Source organism: Pleurodeles waltl, chromosome 2_1, assembly GCF_031143425.1.
Source record: "Pleurodeles waltl isolate 20211129_DDA chromosome 2_1, aPleWal1.hap1.20221129, whole genome shotgun sequence".
Classification (NCBI taxonomy): Eukaryota; Metazoa; Chordata; class Amphibia; order Caudata; family Salamandridae; genus Pleurodeles; species Pleurodeles waltl.
In genome coordinates this window covers 201,001,417-201,014,649 of record NC_090438.1, presented here as the reverse complement: position 1 = coordinate 201,014,649, position 13,233 = coordinate 201,001,417, and the positions used below count along the sequence as shown (strand labels likewise).

The window sequence follows — 13,233 nt, the reverse complement described above, 5'->3', positions numbered from 1 at the left end:
TCTATTTAATGGTTAATTCAAGACAAAGAAGAAAGTAAATAGGGTGTCCTGCACCACTTAACTTTAGGAACACCTTGATTTTTAAAGTCATCTTGCAAGTGACTTGTAAGGAAAATGTCACTTACCAAGTGTACATCTGTTTGTGGCATTACACTGGGTAAGTGACATTTTCCGTTCGATGGCATGTGTAGCTGCAGATACACATGCTGTGCATAGACTAGTAAGCAGTTATCTCCCCAAAAGCGGTGGTTCAGCCTGTAGGAGCTGAAGTTGTTTGAAACAATGTTCGTAGTACTGCTTGACCTACTGTGGCTTGTTGTGCCGTTAACACATCTACACAGTAGTGTTTGGTAAATGTATGAGGTGTAGACCATGTAGCTGCCTTACATATTTCGGTCATTGGAATATTTCCTATAAAGGCCATGGTAGCACCTTTCTTTCTAGTTGAGTGTACCTTTGGTGTAATAGGCAGTTCTCTTTTTGCTTTAAGATAGCAGGTTTGAATACACTTAACTATCCATCTCGCAATGCCTTGTTTAGAGATTGGATTTCCTGTATGAGGTTTTTGGAAAGCAATAAATAATTGTTTTGTTTTTCGAATTAGTTTTGTTCTGTCAATGTAGTACATTAACGCTCTTTTGATGTCTAATGTATGTAGTGCTCTTTCAGCTACAGAATCTGGCTTTGGGAAGAACACTGGTAATTCTACTGTTTGATTCAAGTGGAACGGTGATATGACTTTTGGTAAAAAATTTGGATTTGTCCGTAGAACTACTTTATGCTTGTGTATTTGAATAAATGGTTCTTGTATGGTAAATGCTTGAATCTCACTTACTCTTCTTAGAGATGTGATGGCAATTAAAAATGCAACCTTCCATGTTAAGTATTGCATTTCAAAAGGTGGACCCATGAGTCGTGTTAAGACAATGTTGAGGTTCCATGAAGGAACTGGTGGTGTTCTTGGTGGTATAATTCTCTTTAGGCCTTCCATAAACGCTTTTATGACTGGTATCCTAAATAGTGAAGTTGAGTGCGTAATTTGCAGGTAAGCAGAAATTGCGGTAAGATGTATCTTAATGGAAGAAAAAGCAAGCTTTGATTTTTGCAAATGTAGTAAGTACCTTACGATTTCTTTGGCAGATGCGTGTAAGGGTTGAATTTGATTATTATGGCAATAATAAACAAATCTTTTCCACTTATTTGCATAGCAATGTCTAGTGGTAGGTTTTCTAGCTTGTTTTATGACCTCCATACATTCCTGTGTAAGGTCTAAGTGTCCGAACTCTAGGACTTCAGGAGCCAAATTGCTAGATTCAGCGATGCTGGATTTGGGTGTCTGATCTGTTGTTTGTGTTGCGTTAACAGATCTGGTCTGTTTGGTAGTTTGACATGAGGCACTACTGAGAGGTCTAGTAGTGTTGTGTACCAAGGTTGTCTTGCCCATGTTGGCGCTATTATTATGAGTTTGAGTTTGTTTTGACTCAACTTGTTTACCAGATATGGAAGGAGTGGGAGAGGGGGAAAAGCGTAAGCAAATATCCCTGACCAACTCATCCATAACGCATTGCCCTGAGACTGATCTTGTGGGTACCTGGATGCAAAGTTTCGGCATTTTGCGTTTTCCTTTGTTGCAAATAGATCTATTTGTGGTGTTCCCCAACTCTGGAAGTAAGTGTTCAGTATTTGGGGGTGAATCTCCCATTCGTGGATCTGTTGGTGATCCCGAGAGAGATTGTCTGCTAATTGATTGTGAATTCCTGGAATAAATTGTGCTATTAGGCGAATGTGGTTGTGAATCGCCCAATGCCATATTCTTTGTGCCAGGAGACACAACTGTGTTGAGTGTGTTCCTCCTTGTTTGTTTAGGTAATACATCGTTGTCATGTTGTCTGTTTTGACAAGAATGTGTTTGTGGCTTATTATGGGTTGAAATGTTTTCAGCGCTAGAAATACTGCCAATAGTTCTAAGTGATTTATGTGAAACTGTTTTTGCTGAGTGTCCCATTGTCCTTGGATGCTGTGTTGATTGAGGTGTGCTCCCCACCCTATCATGGAGGCATCTGTTATTACATATTGTGGCACTGGGTCTTGGAAAGGCCGCCCTTGGTTTAAATTTATACTGTTCCACCATTGAAGCGAGGTGTATGTTTGGCGGTCTACCAACACCAGATCTAGAAGTTGACCCTGTGCCTGTGACTATTGTGATGCTAGGCACTGTTGTAAGGGCCACATGTGCAACCTTGTGTTTGGGACAATGGCTATGCATGAGGACATCATGCCTAGGAGTTTCATCACTATTTTGACTTGTATTTTTTGTTTTGGATACATGGTCTGTATTACATTGTGAAATGCCTGAACCCTTTGTGGGCTTGGAGTGGCAATCCCTTTTGCTGTGTTGATTGTCGCACCTAAGTATTGCTGTGTTTGGCACGGCAGAAGGTGTGACTTTGTGTAGTTGATTGAGAAACCTAGTTTGTGGAGGGTTTCTATGACGTACTTTGTGAACACCGTTCCAGCGTGCTGGTTTTGATTAACCAATCGTCTAGGTACGGGAACACATGTATTTGCTGCCTTCTGATATGTGGAGCTACGACTGCCAGGCATTTTGCAAAAACTCTTGGCCCAGTTGTTATTCCGAATGGCAACACCTTGAATTGGTAATGGACCCCTTGGAATACAAACCTTAAGTACTTTTTGTGTGAAGGATGTATCGGTATATGGAAATATGCATCCTTTAGGTCTAGTGTTGTCATGTAGTCTTGTTTTTTGAGCAGTGGGATTACGTCCGGTAATGTCACCATGTGAAAGTGATCTGATTTGATGTAGGTGTTTAACGTTCTGAGATCTAATATAGGTCTTAGAGTTTTGTCCTTTTTGGGTATGAGAAAGTAGAGAGAGTAAACTCCTGTTCCTTTCTGATGAACTGGTACTAATTCTATTGCTTCTTTTTGTAACAACGCTTGTACTTCCAGTTGTAGAAGGTCTATGTGTTGTTTTGACATATTGTGTGTTTTTGGTGGGACATTTGGAGGGAAATTGAGAAATTCTATGCAATAACCATGCTGGATAATTGCTAATACCCAAGTATCTGTTGTAATTTCCTCCCATTGTTTGTAGAACTTGGTTTGTCTCCCCCCCACAGGTGTTACGTGTTGGGGATTTGAGACATGTAAGTCACTGTTTGTTTTGTGGAGTTTTGGGACTTTGGAACTTCCCTCTACTTTTTTGGAACTGTCCCATTCTATATTGTCCCCGAAAACTTCCCCGCTGATATTGGCTCTGATAAGTGGGCCTTTTCTGTGAGGTTGTGGGTTCTGTGGTTTGCCCTCGAAACCCCCCTCGAAACTGTGTTTTTCGAAATGTGCCTCTGCTCTGTGGGGAGTAGAGTGCGCCCATGGCTTTGGCCGTATCAGTGTCTTTCTTAAGTTTTTCGATAGCAGTGTCCACCTCCGGCCCAAACAACCGCTGTCCGTTAAATGGCATATTCAGCACAGCTTGCTGTATTTCTGGTTTAAATCCTGATGTACGTAGCCATGCATGTCTCCTTATTGTCACTGCTGTGTTGACAGTTCTAGCAGCTGTGTCTGCTGCATCCATTGCTGACCGTATCTGATTGTTGGAGATACTCTGTCCTTCTTCTACTACCTGCTGTGCTCTCTTTTGGAACTCCTTGGGCAAATGTTCTATAAAGTGTTGCATTTTGTCCCAATGAGCCCTATCGTATCTGGCCAACAAAGCCTGTGAGTTTGCAATACGCCACTGGTTTGCTGCCTGTGCCGCCACCCTTTTCCCTGCTGCGTCAAATTTTCTACTTTCTTTATCTGGAGGTGGTGCATCTACTGAAGTATGTGAGTTTGCTCTCTTGCGAGCTGCCCCTACTACAACTGAGTCCGGTGTTAGCTGTTGTGTGATGTACACGGGGTCTGTTGGTGGCGGTTTATATTTTTTCTCCACTCTTGGAGTAATGGCCCTTCCTTTTACAGGCTCCTCAAACACTTGTTTGGAGTGTTTTAGCATTCCAGGTAGCATGGGGAGACTCTGGTACTGGCTGTGTGTGGACGACAGTTTATTAAATAGAAAGTCGTCTTCAATGGGCTCTGCATGCAGGCTGACATTATGAAATGCCGCTGCCCTCGACACCACCTGTGGGTAGCCTGTACTATCTTCTGGTGGAGACGGTCTAGCTGGATAACGGTCAGGACTATTATCTGACACTGGCGCATCATAAAGATCCCATGCGTCTGGGTCATCTTGACTCATCCCTGTATGAGTCGGGGATTGCATCATAGGTGGAGTGGCTACCGGTGATGGTTGCGGCGAGCGTTGTGGAGACGGTGGCGGGCTTACTTGTTTAGCCACCTTTGCCTGTGGCTGCTTGTCTTTCTCCTGGAAGGCAAGTTTGCGTTTCATTCTAACAGGAGGGAGAGTGCTGATCTTTCCCGTTTCTTTTTGGATGTGGAGCCTTCTTTGAGTGTAGTCTGGCTCTACAGGGAGTACAGAATTATTAGGCAAGTTGTATTTTTGAGGATTAATTTTATTATTGAACAACAACCATGTTCTCAATGAACCCAAAAAACTCATTAATATCAAAGCTGAATATTTTTGGAAGTAGTTTTTAGTTTGTTTTTAGTTTTAGCTATGTTAGGGGGATATCTGTGTGTGCAGGTGACTATTACTGTGCATAATTATTAGGCAACTTAACAAAAAAAAATATATACCCATTTCAATTATTTATTATTACCAGTGAAACCAATATAACATCTCAACATTCACAAATATACATTTCTGACATTCAAAAACAAAACAAAAACAAATCAGTGACCAATATAGCCACCTTTCTTTGCAAGGACACTCAAAAGCCTGCCATCCATGGATTCTGTCAGTGTTTTGATCTGTTCACCATCAACATTGCGTGCAGCAGCAACCACAGCCTCCCAGACACTGTTCAGAGAGGTGTACTGTTTTCCCTCCTTGTAAATCTCACATTTGATGATGGACCACAGGTTCTCAATGGGGTTCAGATCAGGTGAACAAGGAGGCCATGTCATTAGATTTCCTTCTTTTATACCCTTTCTTGCCAGCCACGCTGTGGAGTACTTGGACGCGTGTGATGGAGCATTGTCCTGCATGAAAACCATGTTTTTCTTGAAGGATGCAGACTTCTTCCTGTACCACTGCTTGAAGAAGGTGTCTTCCAGGAACTGGCAGTAGGACTGGGAGTTGAGCTTGACTCCATCCTCAACCCGAAAAGGCCCCACAAGCTCATCTTTGATGATACCAGCCCAAACCAGTACTCCACCTCCACCTTGCTGGCGTCTGAGTCGGACTGGAGCTCTCTGCCCTTTACCAATCCAGCCACGGGCCCATCCATCTGGCCCATCAAGACTCACTCTCATTTCATCAGTCCATAAAACCTTAGAAAAATCAGTCTTGAGATATTTCTTGGCCCAGTCTTGACGTTTCAGCTTGTGTGTCTTGTTCAGTGGTGGTCGTCTTTCAGCCTTTCTTACCTTGGCCATGTCTCTGAGTATTGCACACCTTGTGCTTTTGGGCACTCCAGTGATGTTGCAGCTCTGAAATATGGCCAAACTGGTGGCAAGTGGCATCGTGGCAGCTGCACGCTTGACTTTTCTCAGTTCATGGGCAGTTATTTTGCGCCTTGGTTTTTCCACACGCTTCTTGCGACCCTGTTGACTATTTTGAATGAAACGCTTGATTGTTCGATGATCACGCTTCAGAAGCTTTGCAATTTTAAGAGTGCTGCATCCCTCTGCAAGATATCTCACTATTTTTTTACTTTTCTGAGCCTGTCAAGTCCTTCTTTTGACCCATTTTGCCAAAGGAAAGGAAGTTGCCTAATAATTATGCACACCTGATATAGGGTGTTGATGTCATTAGACCACACCCCTTCTCATTACAGAGATGCACATCACCTAATATGCTTAATTGGTAGTAGGCTTTCGAGCCTATACAGCTTGGAGTAAGACAACATGCATAAAGAGGATGATGTGGTCAAAATACTCATTTGCCTAATAATTCTGCACTCCCTGTATTGTCACCAATTCCTGTCCAAATCTATTTATTTTCATTTGTGAGGACAGTCCTTGTTCCTCTGTGTAGGAACTTGATTTCGGTTCTGAGGCCGGATGTTTCGGTATCAAAACTTTTTCGGCTACTTTTTTCGGTTCCGACGAAATCTTTTTTATTTTCGGCGTTGTCGTTTCTCGGTGCCGACTCATTTCGGTGCAGCTGTCTCGGTGCCGAACTTGCTCGGAGCCGCTCTCTCGGGCCCGAGATTGCTGTGTGGCGGTATCTCGAACGGAGTCGGATGACTTCGACACCAGCGTGCCCTTTTTCGGTGCCGATGATCGGTCACCTATTTTTCGGGTTAAGCCATGGCCTGTTGGCGGTGGCGTCCCCTGGGCTTTTGTGGTTTTCTCGTGAGTTTTATGCTTCGACGTCTTACTCACGGTTTTCGGCGTTTCTTCTGGATCGAGCTCGTCCGAGTCCGATTCCTGGATGGAGAAGGTTTCTTCTTCCTCCTCGAAACGCCCTTGTCCTGTCGGCGCCGACGCCATCTGCAGTCTTCTTGCTCTTCGGTCTCTTAGTGTCTTCCTGGACCGAAACGCTCAACAGGCTTCACAAGTATCTTCCTTGTGCTCTGGAGACAGACACAAGTTACAGACCAGATGCTGATCTGTATACGGATACTTGTTATGACATTTTGGGCAGAAGCGGAATGGGGTCCGTTCCATCAGCTATGAAGAGACACGTGGCCGGGCCGACCAGGCCCCGACGGGGAATCGAAAAAACCCCAAAGGGCCACCGGAGCTCTTCAAAAGTCGGTGTCGATCTGTTGTAACTAACCCGATACCGAGCGCAAACAATACCGACGATTTTTCTGAGATTCTAACTAACTTTCCGACCCGAAACACGGAGCGAAAAGGAACACGTCCGAACCCAATGGCGGAAAAAAAACAATCTAAGATGGAGTCGACGCCCATGCGCAATGGAGCCGAAATGGGAGGAGTCCCTCGATCTCGTGACTCGAAAAGACTTCTTCGAAGAAAAACAACTTGTAACACTCCGAGCCCAACACCAGATGGCGGGATGTGCACAGCATGTGTATCTGCAGCTACACATGCCATCGAACAAATATGATATTCTCATCAAAATTAAAAAAGTGTATTTTATTAACATGAAGAATCGTTTGACTTAGTACATCACTTCAGTGCAATGAAGTATTTTTTAAAGTGTAATGAGGAGATTTTTTTTTTTTTAAGTGATATTTTTCAAACATGAATTTAGAAATATTCATGTTTCTCCCTACCCAGACAACAATGCCAACAGAGAACTAAGAGGCGAATCAGTTGTTATGTGCACCCTCTGTCTGGGCTGGGTTGCTATTACTTATGAACTACATAATAGTTTAATTAATTAAACACAGGAGAAGGTTTTGTACAGCGCACTCCCTGAAGCCATGCATTTCTTTGTCCTCTAATATGTCAGGAGGAGGATGTTAGGAGGGAAAGTGAAATAAATGAATTGTCTATGATCTCACAGTTTGGTCAAGTAGTGAAGCTGGGATTGAGCCCACATTTCCTGGTTTCACATTGTGCAATTCAACCACTAGATGAACATACTTTGCTCCCCTCCACCCTTCACCCCCCCCCCCCCCCCCTCGTCCCAACCACCACTCTACTGGCATCAGTGCAGCCCTTGGTTATACCACAGACTAAACTTTATGGCCCTTGGGAAAATGTTTGCGAGTACCAATGTTCAACAGGGTTCTTAATAATGGTACTTCTACCTACAGATTCCTCACCTCTTGAGTGCACACAAGAGCAGTACTTCGGTGGTGGAGAGTCTGAGGAAATGGTCAAACCAAAAAGACCCGCAGAACAGATCTGGTGAACTGGCCATCCCTGCAGACTGCAGAATCAAAGTAGGAATATTTGGTAACAATAACGGTGTAGACCAAAGCCAATATTGTAGCCTGCCAGATGTCCAGAATAGGAACGCTAATGGACAACACTGAAGAAGGGCCCTTTGCCCTGGTGGAATGGGCATAGCGGGTCTCAATGCACAACCAAATCCACCTGAAATGTACTGTCTTCTGAATGGCACTTCCTGCAAAATTTGATGCAATCATCTGAGCCATCTCTCACAGCGCATATGGGCAGCACACTAGTGGGCAGGTCATATTCAAGGAACGCAGTGTTAGGTTCCATAATGAAAACTATTTTTCCTCATGGCCTCTATCTTCTTGGATTCATGGTTTGGAGAGCCACTGGATACGAGCCAAGGTTCTGCTTAGAGATGGAATATGTCGTTGCTATAAGACCCTCTAGTGAGAAATGAGTTGCCAGGAACCTTGGGTCACTAGCAGGCAGCAATCAAGGTTAACCGGACTGTACATCTCTGGAGCAGATGGCAGCTTACCCCACAAAACTAAAACAGAATAGGCTCCAATGAATGGGAGTAGGTGCTCCATGGCGAAAATGTTGGCTATAAAATTTCAGCAAGCATGTTTGCTAGTGATCCTCTAAATATAAGGACAAATCCAGAACATTTTGCCATCTTTTGCAAAGCGGCAGTGAATAACAGCATCTCCTCAGGGAACACCCTGAATGGCACTCCATGGTCACTTCTAGAGAAACACTTAGGCCCCTCATATTCATACTCACCTGAATCAGTATTTGCTGGAGGAAGAAACTGCCCATCTCACTTCTATCTTCAGTGTCTTGTGGTACCATGTCAGGCATCTGGATCTGATCAGAATCTGAACCAACTGGATTACACAAATAATCATAGCATTATTCTTTTGGAAAGGGCCTACAATGTGACTCCTCCTCTAACTGCTGAGTTTGGCATTTAAAGCACATTAGCATTTCTTTTGTTTTTCAGCAAATTTGCTACCGGAGACAGAGGCGCTGCTAGGGGTGTGGCTGGCGAGGTCTTCAGTGAAGTACTAAGGAAAAGCAGAGCGAGGCTGACTGACAATGAGGGAATATGTGCCCATGGAAGCTCAGTCAGGGGACTCAGCTGCTCCATGATTCCCGAGGGTGTACCAGCAGGAGCATGGCAAAACAATGTCAGTATCAACTGTAACAGTGCCGGGTCTGGCTCTATGGACAAAGTCTTAGCTAGGGACTCAAGTCGCCGTTCAAGCAGTGCTTAATTTGTGCTTGTTGTTTCCGGTGCTGAGCTCCGGCCCTATTCTTCTGCCTCAAGCATTTGCTATGAGCAAAAGACAGATATGGGAAAGACGGAGGAAGGGAAAAACGAAAAAGCGTCACAAAGGGAGAAATTAGAAAGCTGCAAGAGTGAGCTGAAGGGGCAGGAAGTGGCAATAAATGGAGTAAAGAGGTCCGCAATGGCTTCAGGATTATGCCGCCTCAGTATTCCGTGTTCACACATTTAACTGCAGAAGCCGCGTGTTTAAGAGGAGGGCTTTCGGCACAGGTACCTTTTTATTTACAAATTAAGCACTGCGTTCAAGAGACCGACTGCGTGAAAGGGAGCAGCGTCTTGACACCAAAGAATCTCTCCTCCGATCTAGCCTTCAATGTCTTGGATGATTTGCTGGTTAACAGTGAGTGGGCGGATTCTAACGTAAGAATATCTAGGGGGTTATACATATCCCGACAGCACTGCAGATAAGTGATTATCTTGAAGGAATAATGCTAAAGGGGAAGCTCTCAGGATCCACATTGATGGAAACAGAAGAAAAAAAAAAAGACACCTGTGTGCTGGGGGGAGGGGGAGGGTTGGATTGTTGTGGTGATGTAATTTCCGCATGGGTGCTCAGCATCAATGGAGAGTTAAATGCTACCAACTAGCATAGGAGAGCAGTTTTTTCTGGATTCAGTCTAGTGTCTTGGGAGATTCAAGAGATGAGGAATCCGCAGGTAGAAGTATCCATCAGATTCATACATTCCATGTACCAATACAGTAGCTCACTTTTCACACACCCACAGACTTTCACAGTACCTGACCTTCCAACATCACTTCTGGCTTTGCACAACCAGCTTTCAAACCACTTTCAGAAGAAATATTTGAAATTAAATCTAACTATGGATGCAATTAACTTAATTAAAAAAAAAAAGGATTAGTGCCATTTCTCATTATGACGCGAAGGACAGCAGCAGTGGATACAAACGCCCAGTTAATTACTATCGTTAATGAGTGAGAACAAGTAAGCAAAACCATGCAAAAGGGAGAGGAAGAGCCCAACAGGTTTGCAGAAAGCAAGGAATTACATCCCTAGGAAGAGAAAGCAGCAAAGGCTTGCATTGTGATATGTTCTCTCATCCCGTGCAGGAGAATGGATTAAGTAACAGGACACAGAATAAGTGCCAGCGAGCCAACAGCGCTGGTAAGCAGAGACCCAAAGAGAAAGGGAGTGTACAGCCGGAGAGCTGCAGCCGGTGTAAGGCTCCTTACCAGGTTTTGTACCGCCAGAAGAGCTATCTGTCTTTTTGGAGCCTGGAATAGGATTTACCAGTGTTAAATTCACAACATGTAACATTGATAGAAAAACATTTAATAAGGCATTTTGTTGCAACTTACATATTAAAGTTCTATGGATTGCAGACGTGAGCGCACACAAAGAAAACATTTGAAAGATATACCCATCATTTAAAAAAAATAAAAATAAAAAGATAGATGGGCAAACGTGACTTAACACTAATGATTCCCTCTCTGAAACTAACATGTTTAGCACTTTCCTTTGTGGTTAAACAATGTGGTGGTGATAACAATTGTTTACTGCCAGAACGCATATTTTTACAAAAGGAAAAAAAAAATGTGAACTTTTATTTTATTGTAGAAACTGTAATTCATTGCGAGAAAGAAAAGACTGAAGCACAAAACACTCTGAATGCTCTAGTCTATATGGTCACAGAGGTCGTCGTAACTTGCAATATCCTTATAATATAGGGCAGGGGTACTTTGTGCCGTATATTGTGTTCAGTTCAGGAGGCCACATATGGAGGCACCAGCTGCAGCCGGGGTTCCTAGCATGTAAAGAAAGGGTCCTGCAAATGTGATACAGCCTTACAGTAAAAGCATAGATGGTTTGTGATAGAATTAAGGGTCTTGAACCAGAATGAGATTATACATTTTTCACATCAAGAGCTTTTAATTATAACTTTTGGGCATCAGTTCGATCAAAAGGTTGTTTCACCGACTCTCTCTGCAGCCAGTGAAATTACATTCTGCTTGGCAAGAGACCAAGCCATTGATGCAACATTATATTCTTAACCATGACAATTATATTCTTAACCATGACATGTTTAATATACACAATTATAAGCAGTCTGTGAATCTGCAACTTCCCAATTTACAGTTCTCATTCCTCCTGCTGATATAATGTATATATATATAACCTAACTGTTGCAACTAGCAAAGTTCTATTTAATCCCCTATGCCACTCTCCCTACTTACTGTATTTGACTTCAAAGAAGAACTGTAAACTAGGGCCACGTTGTTGCGATGTTGAACTTGTACTTGGCAAGCAAGTTAGGAGTACATGTTTCATGGACACTTTCTCTGTATTTGTTTTAGGACACTTCAATATATCGGTTTCCAGTAATACAACTACGTTTCCTTTATTTATAATTACGGGATCATTTAATCTTTCACTTTTGCAGCCCCGGCCTATACACATTCTTGAGATACACTGGAACTTATTTTCTTTTCTTCTTGCTTCCATGCTACCTCTCCACATAATCCATCTCTAATTTCACCTTCCTTGACTGACAGCCCGTTTAAAACTGGCACTACAATTGGTGGGTGTCTGTTTAAAGTACCAAGGGCTTGCCTCCTATGTATACTGATGTAATATTTCTATCCACACACAAACACAGACACATACCCACACTTACCCTTCCACAATCTGTAGCACTACTCCTCGGTGAGGGGCAGGACATGAACTATTGATGCTAGCTGTGGCAGGTAGCATTGCTTGCCGCAACACCCACAATTCCACCCCCACACATCTTACTATGCCTGTCTTCTGAGGCGGCGAGGTTTAGAAGGCTCTTGTAGGAGAGTGTTATGCTCACACCCCGGTAACAGTGATAATGGTCTACATCAGTAGTCTAGTGAGATGATAACTCTTGTGAAGATAAAATGGACAACACCTTGAAGCTGTTGTACAGTCAGATGTCTATGACTTGGAAACATACTCTGGACATTGACTGCACTGACCAACAAATCTGGACGCCTATAGTATTGCTTGAGAGAAATGTAGAGGATAGATTCTCCTTTTGGTTATGAGTCTTTGTGCGGACGTAGTCATCTCCATGGATTCGGATAGCAGGTTGTGGGTAAATTATTCCTCCTTCAAACAATGCTTTGTATCCTGCCATTTCCTCCACACCTTATCCACAACTCATGGAGTCACTGCCGAGTGCCGGGCACTGTCAGTTTGTGTAGTCAAGAGTGCGTAGTAGGCAACACTCATCCGCTCACTACTGGTGGCAAAAAGGACAGCTAGGTTTTTTGCCACATACATGACCATGTAAACAGTCCCAGGAGCTGCGAGGTTCCTCTTGTACTTTTGAATCTTGGGTTGAGTCTGTGAACCATGCTGGTCTGTCATTGTGCCACAGTTTGGAGCACTTCATTCCAACAGCAAGAGAAGATGGTATCCACACCTTCCAGTTTCAGGCACACACATGTGATGTAGATCAAGAGTGTGCAGCTGAAAAGGGAGGGGTGCTGCTGCGTATGTTTCTGCATACTCTTTCCTGACAAGTATTTGTGTGATGTTATTTACAGCTCCATAATTAGGAGCTTATAGGTTGTCTGATTATGTGTGAATCAATTCAACAGTTTCTGCCACTCGTACAATACTTATGTTTCTTTGCTACACATTATTAGTATACATTGTGACTTGCATGTTCATTTATTACTGTAATAATAGATGATGATGGAAAGTCATGTAGCCCCATCAGTGGTGTTGTTGTAGGTGTGTTTTACTTGTCTGTGTGTAATTTGCACAATATAGCCCAATTCCCCAAGTGGGACAATATTTACCACCTTTTAGGTTTTTGAGAATGCAGGACGCCACGTGAGGCAGATTACTAGGAATGTGAATGCAAACGTGTAATATGCGTGTTTCAAAACCCCATACTGTAATTGTGTGAATAAGGGAAAGAAAAAGGGAGAAGGCCAGCTTACATGTGTTTTTAACATAGGCCTTCAGATTGCACATTTTTCTCGGAA

The 13,233-nt window shown here is 43.2% G+C and overlaps 1 protein-coding gene across 3 annotated transcripts in view; it reads right to left on the bottom strand.

Annotated features, from left to right (window-relative positions):
• CD99L2 (CD99 molecule like 2) overlaps positions 1-13,233 on the bottom strand; it is a 584,389-nt gene that overhangs the window by 144,429 nt on the left and 426,727 nt on the right. For 2 of the 3 annotated variants that reach the window (XM_069212402.1, XM_069212401.1), the window contains one exon: positions 10,447-10,488. The exons of the other annotated variant lie outside the window; for it this stretch is intronic. In XM_069212402.1, coding sequence (XP_069068503.1) covers positions 10,447-10,488 — 42 coding nt within the window. The remainder of the gene's footprint in view (positions 1-10,446; positions 10,489-13,233) is intronic. 3 annotated transcript variants of the gene reach the window in all.